This window comes from Sminthopsis crassicaudata, chromosome 4 (genome assembly GCF_048593235.1).
Source record: "Sminthopsis crassicaudata isolate SCR6 chromosome 4, ASM4859323v1, whole genome shotgun sequence".
In the NCBI taxonomy this organism is placed as follows: Eukaryota; Metazoa; Chordata; class Mammalia; order Dasyuromorphia; family Dasyuridae; genus Sminthopsis; species Sminthopsis crassicaudata.
Genome location: NC_133620.1, coordinates 296,784,494 through 296,800,807, shown reverse-complemented (window position 1 = coordinate 296,800,807; position 16,314 = coordinate 296,784,494). Strand labels below are relative to the sequence as shown.

At 39.9% G+C, this 16,314-nt stretch overlaps 1 protein-coding gene across 1 annotated transcript in view; it reads right to left on the bottom strand.

Annotated features, from left to right (window-relative positions):
• Nucleotides 1-776: 776 nt before the first annotated feature.
• GUCY2D (guanylate cyclase 2D, retinal) overlaps nucleotides 777-16,314 on the bottom strand; it is a 37,506-nt gene continuing 21,968 nt past the window's right edge. The window contains exons 7-18 of the mRNA XM_074311872.1: nucleotides 13,273-13,353; nucleotides 12,554-12,766; nucleotides 12,244-12,400; nucleotides 9,744-9,893; nucleotides 8,824-8,972; nucleotides 7,974-8,137; nucleotides 6,251-6,443; nucleotides 5,835-6,009; nucleotides 5,506-5,604; nucleotides 5,203-5,297; nucleotides 3,547-3,632; nucleotides 777-3,017 (exon numbers count right to left, since the gene is read on the bottom strand). Of these exons, the coding sequence (XP_074167973.1) occupies nucleotides 2,915-3,017; nucleotides 3,547-3,632; nucleotides 5,203-5,297; nucleotides 5,506-5,604; nucleotides 5,835-6,009; nucleotides 6,251-6,443; nucleotides 7,974-8,137; nucleotides 8,824-8,972; nucleotides 9,744-9,893; nucleotides 12,244-12,400; nucleotides 12,554-12,766; nucleotides 13,273-13,353 (1,665 nt within the window). The 3' untranslated portion in view covers nucleotides 777-2,914. The remainder of the gene's footprint in view (nucleotides 3,018-3,546; nucleotides 3,633-5,202; nucleotides 5,298-5,505; nucleotides 5,605-5,834; nucleotides 6,010-6,250; nucleotides 6,444-7,973; nucleotides 8,138-8,823; nucleotides 8,973-9,743; nucleotides 9,894-12,243; nucleotides 12,401-12,553; nucleotides 12,767-13,272; nucleotides 13,354-16,314) is intronic.

Below are 16,314 nucleotides of genomic sequence, written 5' to 3'. Positions count from 1 at the left end.
CTGTTTTGAGAGGGCAGGATCCCTTTCCCTGGAGGACTTTATTAAGAGGCTATTCAGGATATTGAAGAGGAAAATCCTGCTCAGATACATGTTGGACTATCCTTTATAGCTCTGAGGTTTTATATAATTATGCAGCTCATCTTTGCCCATAAACTAAAATTTATAGTGCTTTCCAACTTATAAACTACTTTCCTTACAACAGCCCTGTGAGGGAAGTAGTGCAAGTATCATTATCCCCATTTTACAGTTGAGGCAACTCAGGCTCAAAGAGGTAAAGGAATTTGCCCAGGGTTACACAACTAAGTAAGTGGCAAAGACAGAACTTGAAATCATGTTTCAAGATGTCCAGTCCATTGTTCTTTGCTCACTAACACACTGTGGATTAGATTCTAAATAGTGGCTTAAGATATTCCCCAAAGTATGCACTTAGGTATCTTTTAAGTCCTGAGTGACAAACCTAAACCCTTCACCATCCCCACAATGTACATATACACACACAAAAAAAAAATACAGACATACACAGATACACAAACACATATGCCCCCACTTACAACTCCCTCCTCCTCTACCTCCCATCGGAGATATAGAAGGGAATCCTATTCTGTAGCTTATCTGTCTTTGGAGGGCAATGAACTCAGCACCTCTTGATATCCAATGTTCCCAGCAAAGCGGGTAAGTATTTTAATCCTAGAATCCTTTGAGGTCACAGCACCTAATCCCATTATCTTCTGTGATTTGGCTTGTGCTCAAGACCCAGGATTCCTGAGTGGGTGGATTGTAGTGGGGGTGATAGTTGGAAAGAAGTAGAAGGCATTGAATCCCAGGATTCTGAGAAACCCCAATGCTAGTGTAGCTTGGGTTGATCAGCCTGTGATGATCAGTCTTAGAAACATTCTCAGATAATGTCTCCCTGGTTTTAGTTCAAGTGAACCTATGGAAACTTGGGGAGAATTGGTTTCCATCCATCTAGGTCTAAGAGGCTGGTATTATAAAATGACTGAAAGTCTTATAATGGAGAAGCCAGAAAAAAATGATGATTCAGGGGTTGCAGAGACAGAACTTCATGTCTTTCTTTTTCTTTGTGGCTATAAGGCTATTTCTTTGTAGCTTACTCAGAGAGTAAGAGTACAAAGGGATCTTAAAATTGTCCAGTCTGACTTTCTCATTTTATAGAACTTTGAGTTACCTCTCAAGAACTGAGGAGAAGAGTTACCCTATCTCTTACCCTGCCAAAGTAACACATGGAAACTCCATTTTCTCTTTCATATTTTCTTCCTTCATTAAGTGACAGAGCAGCAAACATGATATAGATATGCCCAGGTATTAACTTGTGAGTATTGTAAGGTCTGGAGATATTGTAGACACCTGGAATCTTTTTCTCCCCTGGCACTTGAGCTGACATACTTGAGTTGGAGAAAAAGGGGAAGAAAACCCATGGAATCTGAGCAAAGGAATTAGTAGTCATAAGAACACTAAAATGTAAATTTGGGCCTTCCTGATAACTCTGGACGAGAAATGTATAACCAGTATTTAAGATCTCCTCAAAAATGCAATCCAAGTAGAGCCCGCATGAGAATAACAGAAGTTCTAATTTTGAGGAATTGCAAAGAAATGTGTATATATAATGGTTTCACCATGATGAAGAGCTCCCTGCTTCTGAAGGAAGTTATTGTTAAACACCTCATAAATAAGATATGAAAAGATGTATTAAATTTGTTGAATAACAATATTCTCCAAATGTTATATCAACATTGGAATGATCCTTGGACAGCTATGGTGATAATTAAACATGACAAAATAATGTGAAAAATATCTACAATTGCAATTGTTTTTCAAGATCAAGTTGTATATATATGTTCGGAAATCATTCATGATTTGCAATGATTGAAATTGCACATGACTACAAGGTATAATTGATTCTAAGAGTGAGAGAAGCTACTTCCATTTTTATATCCACTTAGTCCCAGTTTAGTAACCATTTCACAGCCTATTAGAAGACACTTTTTTTTTCTCCATCCCATGGTACCAGGCTTTTGGTTCTGAATGATCAGAAAATTACTTTCCTTAAACTAAGATATGGTCACTTGGATTTCAATCAGGCAGGGAATATTTGAAGTCCACTCCAAGAACTGGAATTTACTGGGAGGTCTATCCATGTTACCCTTACAAACTTCTGGGATTGTCTGATGCTTAAAGTTCCGAAGTCCTCAAATCATTTGGGGCTGTGGATTTTGATGTTCCAGATTTTTCTTGAATCCCTGGAACCTCCCATGTTCTAAAACTGTTTGAAGCTAGAAGTTCAAATGGATAAAAGTCCTCAGTTTGAATAGGGTCTGGATAATCTGAAGTTTCAAAAATTTCTGCAACTGAAGGAGCTTTCAGAGTAGGAAGTTCTAGAGTTCTAGAAATCCAACAAGGACCAATGATCTAATGTCGCAGGATCCAATCTCGGAACCATGGAGTGTCAGAGGGTAAGAGTACAAAGGGATGTTAAAATTGTTCAGTCCAACTTTCTCATTTTAGAGAGAAGGAAAATTACTTGTCAAAAGCCACAACACAGACTTGCAGTCTGGTAGTATACAGTCATTGAGTCTTTTAGTTCTGGCATATGATATGCCCGAAAACACAGCCCAACTTGATACCTAGTTACAAATTTGCTGTGTATTGCCTCTAAAAGTTAGTATCCCTTCTAGGCCTCAGTCCTCTTCAATGACTCCAGGAATTCTGCCCTGCTCCTGGATGCACTCATGGAACACTCATGGTTTCCTTTCTCATTCTCTCTCCCTCAGGAGAAAAGGACATTGAGTGGTGTCAGAATAATAGTAATAAAATGGATTCCAGGTTGTCCACAAAGGAAGCATTTGTGGAGAGGACTCACAGCTGGGAATACCTTAGATGGGGAGAGTCATGTGGTTTAGGAAAGAAGTTTTCCCAGCGGCTGCCCTGGGCGTGCTTTTTCTAGCTTCTTCCTTCTCTCTTCAGGAATCTCTTGCAAACTAATGCCATGGTTACTGGCCCTAGGGAAATTAAAAGAGAAGATTTTACACTTTTTAAATTATTAAAAATGTTTTATTTACATATTATTTTATACTTTCTAAAGCATTTTCACATATGCTATCTCTTTTGGTTCTCATGACACCCCAGTGAGGCAAGTAATTATATCAATTTTACAGGTGAATGCGATTGAGAGAAAAATGATTGATCCAAGGTCAAAACTCAGATTAGAACGATCTCCTAACTCCCCAGTCAGAGCTTGAGGTAGAGGAGAAAGACAGATATCAGAAACTGTAGGGAGAGGAAGGGACAGAAAGGACATAGGCAACAGGATCATAGGATTTAGAGCTAAAAAAGGACCTTAAAGATTATCTAGTTCTTTTATTTCCCAACACATAACGCTCAGGGACTTCTAAGAGAGAAATAGGGAAATTGGAGAAGATAGTAATTGATAGGAGACTATCAAATCCTCCCTCCAGCTTTTCCACTTGCAATCCTGAAATCTCTGTAGGTCCAACCCCACTACCCTTCCCATGGTCTGAGCCAACTCACCCTGACTGCAGGTCAGGAGGGATAGGAATAGGTTTATTAAACCCTTTTCTCCCTACAAGCCAGAAGGTATCTTCTATGCCTTTTCCCTGTGAGGAGAAATGTGGGAAGACAATCAGAATAGGTCTGGGTTAAGAGGGAAGGTTGATACAGTGATTAGAGGACCCAAGTGAAAAAAGCTGGAACTGAGGAGGAAGTTCAAAGTCAATAGGAATATAAGAGAGTGGGTTCCAGTGAACTGAAGAGCAGTAGCCAAGGAGGATTCTCAAATCATTGGTCAAGGCTAGCTTAGAGACAAATGGGGGTGTCTTCTTGGAAATGACTGTACATTAAATTGTTAGCACTACTGTCTATCTACCCAGGTTACTTATACTTCGGAATATAATACTTAATGTGCAACAAGAAAATGGTATTTACACATATATATTGTATCTAGGTTATATTGTAACACATGTAAAATGTATGGGATTGCCTATCATCAGGGGGAGGGAATAGAGAAGGGGGGATAATTTGGAAAAATGAATACAAGGGATAATATTATAAAAAAAATTACTCATGCATATATACTGTGAAAAAAATTCTAAATAAAAAAAATTAAAAAAAAGAAGAAATGACTGTACATTATTAGTCTTAGTATAAGACTTAGTATAAGAATGTATAGCAGGGAGGGGGGGGGAGCAAGAGTGGCCTAGTATTCTGAGGAATGTATCTACTCCATCCAAGGAATAAGAAGAAGGATGGATATTCAGTAAGAGTACTAGGGAAAAAGTTAGAAAGATTGTAATGAAACTATACTACCTGATATATTTGTAAATATTCCAGAAGATATTTAGGCATCTTTAAAAGTTAGGATACAGTCTGCAAAATGTGATTAACCCAAAGGCAAGTTAATTTACAATTTTTAAAAAATGGATTTTTAATTTGGAGGCTTATTCTTTCACCAGAATTTTAGAAAATAAAACAATATTGTTTGTTTGCTTTTCTGGAGCAAGGGGAGAGAAACAGAAACAAAAAGAAAAAAAAAAGAGATAGAGAGACAAACAAAGAAAGAGGCAGTGATGGAGACAGACAGAGAGAAGAAGGAAGAAGTAGCAGTGAGACCAAAGTTTTTCAAAGGGAAGAGTCCCATTTCGGGGTGATTCTATATAAAGGAAAGGGAACGAGCATTTCTTAAGTACTTATTATGTGACAGACAATATGCTAAGCACTTTATAAATATTATCTAATTTCATCCTTAAAACTTGGCTTGTGGATGCTATTATTATCCTCATTTTATAGTAGAGGAAATAGAGTATAAGTAATTTGTCCAAATTCATATTACTAATGTACAATGCCCGACACATAGTAAATGTTAGTTATGATGATGATGGGGTGTGTGTGTGTTTTTTTTGGTTTTTTTTGTTTTTTTTTTTTGTTTTTTGTTTTCCTGAGGCTGGGGTTAAGTGACTTGCCCAGGGTCACACAGCTAGGAAGTGTCAAGTGTGGGAGATCAGATTTGAACTCGGGTCCTCCTAAATTCAGGGCTGGTGCTCTATCCACTGTGCCACCTAGCTGCCCCCTATGATGATGATGTGTCTGAGGCAAAATTTGAACTCAGAGCTTCCTGATCCCAAGTCCAGCACCTTCCACTGTATCAATAGTTGTTCTGTAAGGCATCACCTTGAGTTCTGTTTTGCCTCTGTTTTCTACCTGGAAGCCCTCATTCAAACTCTGAAGAATCTTCACTGTGCTTATATTCACATGGATTCGATAAGCTAAAGAGAAAGTCAGATTGATAGTTCAGAATTAACTCCAAATTCTCTAACCCCAAACTTCTTCCTGATACCCCAACATTTCCTGCTTCTCCCAACACTGTTTTCCCCCCACTTCTCCTAATTCTGCCCCTGCTCTAACAACAGCAAACTCTCCTTATTTTTCTTCCCATCCCCAATATGTCCAGCCTCCACCCTGGCCCCAGCTCACGTAGTCCTGTGGACTCCATCCGAGAGGCTGTATTGACGGTATCTCCAAAGAGGCAGTACCGAGGCATGGTGAGACCCACCACTCCAGCCACACATGGGCCTAATGAGAGAAACAGGGGGGCACAAAGTAACAGAAACAGGCAGAGACATGGAACACAGAGAGAGACATGTTGTTGGAATACAGAACCAGTGCATTTTAAGGAGACTTGGGAGATTCTTGGGTAGAAAGAATATCCCTAGTGTGGAGCCCAATAGGAGGGTCGGGGGAACTCTAGAGATGAAAAACTTAATTGGTAATGGGTGGGAGTTCTTGGTGGGTGGGCTGATTACCAGAATGCAGACCGATACGGATGCGTACGGGAACCTCTGGCATATGGCGCATGCGGAAGGAGCCCACAGAGCTGAGGATATCCAATGACATGTTGGCAATCTCTGCTGCGTGCCTCTGCCCGTTCCGCTTTGGTAGCCCTGAAGCTACCATGTAGGCATCACCAATTGTTTCCACCTTCAAGGACCAAGACAGCCAACAAAAAGCTATTCCCAACTTCCTGCCTAAGAGCTGATTGCCATAGAATCTATTCTATTCTGGCTTGTTTCCCTTCCATGGGTCTTTCCAGGTCCAGATACTCAATATTACTCCCACTTCCCTGCTTAAGCAGAAGCTCTGGGGGCTCCTGAGTAGGTAGCACCCAGCTGACCCTTTTCCCTAAGGTCCACTCCCCAACCCTTTCCCTCCACATCCCAACCTTGTAGACATCATGGGAACCAATGATGGCATCAAAAAGTGTGTAGAGGTCATTAAGCAGATCGACAACCTCAATGGGCTCACTCATGGCTGAGATAGTAGTGAAACCAACAATGTCACTGAAGTACAGAGTGACCTCCTCAAAATATTCAGGCTCTACTGGGATCCCCAGCTTCAGAGCCTGAGCCACAGACCTGAGGAAGAGAGCACAGTGAGTATAGATCTGAAGGTCCATTCAGCAAACAATGAGCACCATGGCATGGTAAGTGCTGAGAAAAATACCCCCTGCCCTCCAAGAGTGAATTCACCACAAGATAACTGATTCAAGGTGCCATAGGAGCTCAGAAGAGTCAGAGATCATCCCTGCCTGGGAAGATCAAGGAAGGCTTCATGGAGAAAGTAGCTTTTGAGCTAGCTTTCAGGGAGCTCCTGGCAGGCAGGAAAAACAGCATGAGGATAGAAGTGGAATATGTTTAAGGAGCAGCGAATAGTCTAGTTTGTCTGGGGAGGATGGAACTATATAAACCTCATATCTGTATGGGATGGTTAAGATACAAGTTATCCATGTGTAGGTCCACTATCCCCATGGGAGAGGATAAGAAAAGGAGGGAGTTGGACTAAATTATCTCCAAGGTGCTTTGTAGATCAGATATTCTATAGTTCAAAGAAAGCTACATGACCAGCAGCTATGTATTCTCCGGACTTGGGGTGAGGAATGTAGATGGAATCCCTATCCTCAAAGTACAGGTCACTGTACTCTTAAAAAGGACTTGGAGCAAGGCAGGGGCCATATGAAGGACTGGTAGTTTTTACAATTAAAAGGCACTTTAGAGGTCATCTAGTCTTCTATCCTCATTTAACAGACGAAGAAAGTTAGGTCCAAGAAAGTGAAATGGCTTGCCCAACATCCCACAAGTAGCAAGCACAGGTAGAACTAGAATTTGAATTCAGGTCTTTTAACTTACATTTCCAGCACACTTTCCATAGCATTATTTACTCTCAGATGAGCAAGTCTTAATTCATCCCACTTACCCCATGCTCCCATCATTTCCTTGTATGCTTGTGATAAGCCATCTTCAATATATTCAAAACCTGTTGCCTCTTTCTGTGCTTATAGAGCTAGGTCCCAATTAGATTGTTTTCTCCCCTTTCCTTCTTCTTTTCTTTCTTTTGTTTTCCCTGAGGTAATTGGGATTAAGTGACTTGCCCAGAGTCACACAGCTAAGAAGTGTCTGTGGCCAAATTTGAACTCAGGCTCTCCTGACTTCAGGGCTAGTGCTCTATCCACTGCGCCACCTAGCTGCTCCTAGGTCCTAATTAGTGCCAATAAGGAATCCTGTGACATGATCCCATTATTTGATTTCATACTGCATATTTCCATTGGGCTGGAGCTAATGGCCCTATTTTATATAATTATTACTTTGAATAGAGCAAAATTTAAATACATACTACTACTTCAAGAGATTCATTATTTATATTAATCAAAATCTAGCCAAATTCTGATTGTTTTCAGGGAAAAACTAGTAGAAGGAATTGTCCATATAGAGTCTAGAGAAGTTCCAAGATTAAATCTGGCATTTTGGTGACAGCCTCAGGCCTGTTATTCATACCCATCCATCCTTTATACCCTCTCCTCTCCCTGTTCTTTAGGGAATATTCTCAGACTTGTCCTTCACCCACAGTCATTCTTCACCTTACTAAAGTGTCCCCACAGAGTCACTCACGGGGGTAGCATCTGAGAGAGAAGTTTGTCCGTCTTCTGTTTCTCAAGCTCTAGCTCCTCTGTCCGCTCTCGAATCAGATCTTCCAGGTTGCTAGAATATTGTTCCAGCATCCGAAGCATGGAATCAATGATGTTTGTCTTTCGTCCTTTATTGATGTTCTTGAACTGGTTGGAAGCCAGAAAGAATGGCTCTTAAGGACTTGATCTCACAACAATCCAAGGATTGCAGCCTAATCCTTTCCCAACCCTCAATTCTTTATCTAATTCTGTTACCCACTATCCCAACAAGGGCTTTCTCCCTTCTTCCCCTTCCCCAACAGTTTAACTAATAAAAGTTGGACTTTCCTTCTCTGTCCTATCAATTCCTCTTCTCATAGGACATTTCTTTATGTCTAGCAGGCTTTAAGCCTGTTTGAAAATTATGCTCTCTTCCACCTTCATTGTTTCTGTTTCGGTCTACTGATGGCTTTCAACTGTGACTGCAATACAGGTAACATAAAATAACTACTATGGGCATCAAAACCACAGTTTTCTGCCATTAAAAATATGTGCACTTACAAAAAGTGATTTTAAAAAGTGTTCCTGGTTGTTCTATCCATATGTTGTGCCTTAGGACCTTACCTGTCTATCTGTAATCTTGAATCTGCTCTCACTGGCTGGGCCTCCCCCCTGAGGGACTAGGCAGGTGCTACACTCCCGCCAAAGGTACCCCTACACACACACATACCATCTACTCTAATGTCTCCCTCAACCCCCATTCACTGGCCTAGTGCAAAATTACACTAATTCTTGGCTATGGGGCAAGAGATTATTCTGCTTCTACATATTCCTGGAGCCCCCCAGTCCCTGACCAAGTCAAAAGTTGTGTCCATGGTGGGCCTTTGTTCTGGCTGCTCTGCCCAGCACTGCTTCATGAGCTGGATACATTCCATGGGAGCCTGATCTATGGACACTGAGGGTCGGCACATTGGTGGGGGGCTCTGCACTTTTTGGACAATCTCTGTGGGGAAAGAGAGAATACAGTCCAGAATATAAGTACCAATTCAAAATCATCCCTTATCCCAGCTGATCTAAGAGTGGCTTCTGGGAAGTATGCATGAGAAGGAGTTGGGAACAATGGTAGAGAAGAGTAGGGAAGAGTGGTAGAGAAGAGAGTGTGATGAGGAGAGTGTGATATTTAAGGGGAAAGGGTTTTGGGGATCCATTGAAAAGAGACTAAGATATTAAGGAGGTGGGGGCCCTAGGGAGGAAAACTAGAAGGCTGACAGCAAAGGACCAATGGGCATTATACATCTAGGAGCTGGGAGTTTTAGTGGGGCTTCTTTGTAGATGAGTTTCGACAGGTGTGTATTGTATGTGAGAGTAAAAGTACCTTAAGGACACTACCATTTTGACCTTGGAGAGCTAGGTTGGGCCCAAATGCCAATTGAGGTTAGTAATTCCCAAGACTCCCAATGTCTCTGCCCCATCCAGAAGTGAGGATGACATTTTAATTTTGCCCTTATGGAGATCTACCCCATTCTAGCAATCTAGGTATTCTTCCAAAAGTTCCCAAAAAGTATATAGTCTCTAGCATGAAGAAAGGTGAGAAAATGGGGCATCAATATTTGAAAAGGCTTATTAAGTTGCAGTTTATTATGTGAGTGAAGGAAAGGTCAAAGAGAATGCCCAGTTGGACCCAGGACTGGGACCATTCTTCTGTAAGAGAAGAGGTCTTCCTGCTGACTTCCTCCCCAAATAACAAGCCCAAAATGGAGATCTGGGGAGATACCCTCTGGGGTCAGCTCCAACATGGCATAAGGCTCACAGCGGCAAACTACTTCTTGCATGATGATGCCCACGCTGAACACATCTCCTTGCAGAGTCCCCTGTCGTTCCAAAGTCTCGTTCCGCAGGAGTTCAGGGGCTGTCCACAAGCGGTCTTAGTGGAAAGAGGGGTGAGGTTGCAGGATACAGAGGGAAAAGCAAAACTATGATATCACTCCTTGCTTCTCCCCACCTCACTGACCACCCCAGGTCCCAGGATAAGTTTCTACTAAAGGGAAACTTGATCCTCATAGAATCAGAGGGTTAGATGAGGGACCTAAGAGATCAGGTCCAATACCCTGAGGCAAAAAGCCTTACCTAAAGTCATTTCACTATGGAGTCAAAACTCAAGATCCTTTTCGTGTTCTTTGTGCCAAAGTTCCCTAACAGCTTCTTCCCCTAGAAGGAAACCCTCACTCCCTTAGACATAAGACAATCTTATGATTATAAGATTCCAGAAAAAGGGAACTTAAAGATTATCTATTTCAAGTTTCTCATTTTACCATTCTGAAGATTTCTTCATCTGTAAAAAGAAAGGAGTAGAGGGGGAAATTATATAGAGGGGATTATAAGGCTTCTTAAACTTAAAAACAAAACAAAACAAAAACCCAACCTTTTTTACACTTGTGATGCCTCTTTGTCAGAGAAATTCTTACCCAACCCAGTCTCGAATTTGAGCTGAGGTGTTCTGCAGTGTTCATGCATATGGAATGCAAAGTGCTCATGTTGTATGTTCAGAGTCAATGTGTGTTGCAACCCGGGAAAGCACTGCAAAAACACCTTGGATTCATCTTGCATTTGCTTTTGAATTAATTTTGGACTGTTGCATTAAGACACCTTTTACTATTGCCAAATTTTTCATAACCACACATTCAGTGGGTCTCCTGCAGGTTAGAAGCTTCGGATTAGGTGATTTCTAAGGTAATTTTTGCCTGGGGGGGAGGAGTAAATCAATCCCTTATTCTTTTTTTTTTTTTTTTTTTTTTTGTCTGCTAAGGCAATTGGGGTTAAGTGACTTGCCCAAAGTCACACAGCTAGGAAGTGTAAAGTGTCTGAGGTCAGATTTGAACTCAGGTCCTACTGAATCCAGGGTCCACTGCCCCATCTAGCTGCCCACCTCAATCCCTTATTTTTAACATGTCACAAACTGAATTTATCATCCTTTCACCTTTTCAATGAGGCTTTCCAGGGCCTCAAAGTAGACAATGACTCTTTTCCCCTCAGACTTCAAACATGACTTTTTTTTAATACCCCAATGTTGTGCTTAGTATTTATTAGTTCATATTGTACTTCTCTATGAATGCGATATACATTCCCCTTGACTATAGATTTCATCACGACAGGCACTGCCTAAGGGCTAAAAGTTGCCCTTAGTATAAAAAAACAAAAACAAACAAACAAAAAAAAAAAAAACTGGGTTCTTCAAATCCTGCCATACAAGCTGTTGTAACCACAGACAAATCCTTTAACCACTTGATTCCCCCAAAACAACTCTGAAAGGTTAAGTTACAAAGAGTTGGAGGTCAGCATTAATGGAGGGAGATTTCACTCCAATCAAATCACAGATCCAGACCAAAAAATATACATATACTGTCTCGTCACATCTAGTCTGCCTACTAAGTGCCTAGACACTTAATTTGCTGCACTGAATAGAACTCTACTTCAGTTCAGCCAGATTAATTCCCCCTGAGTAGAGTACTCAGAGATCACAGCCAGGATGCTTCCTCCTGGCCCTTCCAGATCCAACTCCTTCCAAATTCCAAGCCAGAATTTTTTGGTCAGTGTTATTTCCATTTTCCTGGCACAGAGGGAAACTAAACTACCCAGTGACAGAACCAGGAATAAGATCCAAATCTCCTAACTTCTGACTGATAGGGCTTTCATCTCTGCTTTTTGCTGATTTATAAGGGGAGACATAATTCCACTTTTTTCTAAATTACTCTGAAATGAAGATCATCTTAATTATTACCCCAAGTATTGAGTCCTCACTGCACTAACTATAAGAAGCTCTGGAAACTTCTTACATTCCAGTTAGGCCCTGAGAAGATTTAGAGGTGGGGAAGATGAATTCCTACCCTGGACATAGGGGACTAAGGACAGAGCCTTGAAAGTAAGCATCCAATCACTGGGACTCCCTTTGAGTGACAAGGATACATTATAGGTTGGTAGGGAACTTAAAAATTATTCAACTTGATCTCTTTAACTTACAGATGAGACAACTGACAGTCAGACCCATTGTTCAATGTCATGTAAGTAATAAATAGCAGAACTGAGATTCAAAGCCAAATGTTCAATCCCAGGGGTCCTAATATATCACCTCTGTAGGATAACTATGAATTGTACCTTAGAAGAGATAAGGATACTAGGAGGAGTAAAGGAAAACAGACAAAGAGGTACCTAGGAACAAGGAGAAGGGGAACTGTTAGGGAACAAGGGATATGTGAACATTTGGGAAGGGCCTGTACCTTCAGCTTGGGGTGGCTCCAAGGACACTCTCTGAGCTTCCAGCAACCGCCCGTGACCATGATCTGTGATCTTGAGCACGAATCTCCCATCTACCACACAGTTCCGGGACTTGAGTCTCCCATGGGCAACCCCACGATGATGCAAATAGCGTATGCCCTTAGAAGCAGCAAACATTAGAAGTTCACTGAACGTGGGTAGCCATAGCCCTTAGGTCCCACCTCTGGGATAGCCATTGTTGGGCTGTTCTGGTCCCCATTAGTCCCTTCCCCTGCTTCCTCCCAAGGACACCTCTCCTTCTCACTCCCATACCTTAATGAGATCAAGCAGGAGGGAGGATTTGAACATCCAGTCAAGTTTTATGTCTCTCTGAGTGAGCAGATCTTGGAGGGATCCTCGAGTACAGTATTCAGAGACCACAGCCAGGATGCCTCCTCCTGGCCCTCCTGATCCAGACCCTTCCAAATTCCCAGCCAGGAAAAGCCCCACAAGGAGAGCTACATTCTCATGGCGGAGCTCCCGTAGCTATGAGATTGGGGGTGGAAGAAAAAAATGGCAATTAGACTTCATGGGGGACTTCCTGATTGGGGACAGGGATTTGGAGGGGAAGATAAGGTTGCCAAAGGACCTTTTATCCTAGAGAAAAGGAAAAAGAGAGAGAGATCTGGGAAGTCTTTCATTGCTGATTCCTTTTCCAAAGAGAGAAAGCTTTCTGTAAAAGAAAATGTCATTGAGAGGGGGAGGAGGAAGAAAGACCATCAGGATGCTATTAGGTTTGTGGAAGGAAGGACAAATAAAGGGAGGCTTGGGACAAAGATTGAAGGGTAGAACTTTTTCTTACCTTCCAATCTTAGGTTTTGCTAATTCAACATTCAACATCAACATTAGATAGAGAAACCTATTTTACTAGTTTGTAAACTCCTTCAGGAGACAGGGCATCCATTTCCTCACCTATTTATTAGTATATTCAACAATGCCTTGGGAACATTAAGTAGATGAGGCTCTCTCCTACTTTCCTAAATTTTTCTCACCTTGGAAAAGACCTTTTTGGTTGCAGGACGAATTTCAGTATATTGTTCACCTGGAAATTTCTTCAGCCAAACCCAGTCTCCCTGGAACAAAGGGAGGGGAGAAAAGGGATCAATATTTAGTAGGATCATCCTTCCCCTAAAGGAAGGAAATGCAAAACTTCCCCATTTTTCCTTGGAATTTCTTTAACTTTTTCCTTTTTTTTTTTTTTTTTTTTTTTCAATGAATGAAAATGTATTTTCTCTCCTTGTAACTAATATGCAGTCAAGGGAAAAAAAAAAAAAAAAAAAAAAAAAAAAAAAAAAAAAAAAAAAAAAAAAAAAAACCTCTCATTGGCCAAATCCAAAAATGCATGAGGATTGGTCCTTCAATTTCAGTTACTCATTGCATTCAGAGTTCTCATATCTTTCAAGATGTTTGTCTTTACAATGTTATTATCATAGAAATTATTCTCTTCGTTCTGCTCATTTTATGTTGCTCCATTTTGTACAAATCTTCTCAGACTTTTCTGAAACTGTCCTTTTCATCATTTCTTATGACATAATAGAAAATATCCCATTATATTGTTATTGTTATTTAGTCTCTTAATTATTTCACTTAGGGTTTTCTTGACAAAGATATTATAGTGGTTTGTCATGTCCTTCTCCAGCTCATTTTGTAGATGAGAAATTGAGGCAAACAGGATTAAATCATTTACCCTGGATTAGTAAGTGTCTGAGACCAGATTTGAATTCAGAAAAAATGAATCTTCTTGATTCCCAGACCAGTCATTCTGCCCACTGTGCCACCTAGCTATTTATTTAATAATGGGAATTACTAATATAATGATTCCTATATAATAATTATTATAATTGTATATTATATATATTACAAAATATATAATAATTATAAGAATAATTATTCCTACCACCTCCCTCCACGGAAAAAAGAGGCTCCACATCTGAAATTCAGTTTTATAACCAACTAACTTGGCTGGAACACATTCATTCCACAGATTACTGGGAATTGGGTTTGGTACAAAATCACAGCAATCATTATCATAATTTTCACATCATTATCATCCATAGATCACTCGATTATTATTGGGTTATCAATCACTATCAGTCTAGAGGCAAGGTAGAAGAAGAGTTCTGTGATTGGAGTCTCAACATTACCCATCACTTAACTTTTATAATTCACCATAATCACCACCTTAATGTATTATAATTATTATCTTGTGCTCATTATTACAACAGAAAGAACTCTGAACCAAGAGACCTAGATTCTAATTCCAACTATACCACTGATTAGCTCTGTGACCAGATGTGAGTCCCTGCCCCTTTCTTCAACCACACCCTCTGTAGAATGAAGAACTGGAGTTCTGATTCTATGGTGAAGTAAGCTAGACTGAGCTTCTCTACTTCCTTCTAACCTTAGCCCTCTCCCCTTCTGTGTTTTCTCTCTTTGCATCCCTTTCCTGAAACTTTATTAAATCATTCCTTCTGTTGCAAAAAATTATGAAAAATTCTTTCAATGCTTATTTTCCCTTCTGGTTCTGTTATCTCTAGGCAGTTTTCTTTGATGATTTCCTGTAAAATAGTATCTAGGCTCTTTTTTTAATCATAATTTTCTGGAAGTCCAATAATCCTCAGATTATCTCTCCTAGATCTATTTTCCAGGTCTGTTGTTTTTCCAAGTAGATATGAAATATTTCTTTCTATTTTTTCATTTTTTGGTTTTGGTTGACTGATTCTTGATGTCTCAGGGAATCATTCGTTTCTATTTGTTCGGTTCTGATTTTTAATGAGTTATTTTCTTCATTAGTTTTTTTTTTTACTTCTTATTGTATATATCCAATTGAGTTTTTAAAATGAGTTGTTTTGCTCTGTGGAATTTTTTTCCATTTCACTAATTTTTTTTTTTAATTCTTTTTCTAATTCACAAATCCTACTTTTCCTTTTCCAATTCACAAATTCTGTTTCCCTGCACTTCCTGGTAGTTTTTTACCTTTTCCAATTCACATTTCAGGAAGTTGTTACTCTCTTGCATAGCTTCTCTTTCCTTTCCTTGATTGGGATTTTTAATAACTCTTTTATAACCACTAACTTCTAGACCACCAGGAATCTAGACCACTCAAACAGCATCACTATGTTGTGTTCCACACTCTGTTCCCACAGTTCTCTCTTTGGGTGTAGATGGCTTTTTTCATCACTGCACAAATGAACTGGTTTGAATAATCTCAATACTGAAGAGAGCCACTTCCATCAGAATTGATTGTTGTGTAGTCTTGTTGTTGCCATATATAATGATCTTCTGAAAACCAGATAATTTCTAAGGTCCTTTCCAGATTTTGAGCATGTAATGATCTTGTGAGCTCCAGAGGGATGTCTTGAAGGCATCTCTGACAAAATTAAATTCATCAGCTTCTTTAATTGCACTCCCCCTTATAAAACTGAACTTTCTTCTTTTTCCATATTTGTGCACTTATAAAATACCCAAAAAATCACCCATCAGAATTTTCTCTCTCCTTCAGGGACTTGAAATCAGACAGATTTGGATTTGAATTCTTTCTGGTTACTTACTAATTGGGTCACCTTGGGGAAATCACAATGTCTTTAAACCTCAGTTTCCTCATCTGTGAAATGATAATACTTGTGCCAACTTCACAAGGCTGTTAAGAGATTTAAATTAAATAATTTATCTAAAACACATTGCCCTGTATAAATGCCAGTTCCTAACCTGTTGGATATTGTCTATGTGTCTCTGGTCCAGTCACTTAATCTTTTAATGGTCTAAGCAGATTTCTAATACTCTGAATGGAAGAGCAAGTGCTAGCCTGCATTAATAGGAGAAAATTCTTCATCTGGGAGTTACCTATACTAATGAAATAACAGATCCCATGTCTATCTATATAAAATGTAAGCTATTATTATTGTCATAGAAAAATTGTTTATTTTGTTCTTTGAACAGTCCTTAGGCTCCAATATGGGAATTTGTTTTGCTTGATTATTTTTATTGTTACAAAGAATTTATTTTTATTTTTCTTTCTCTTTCTTTCCCCTTAG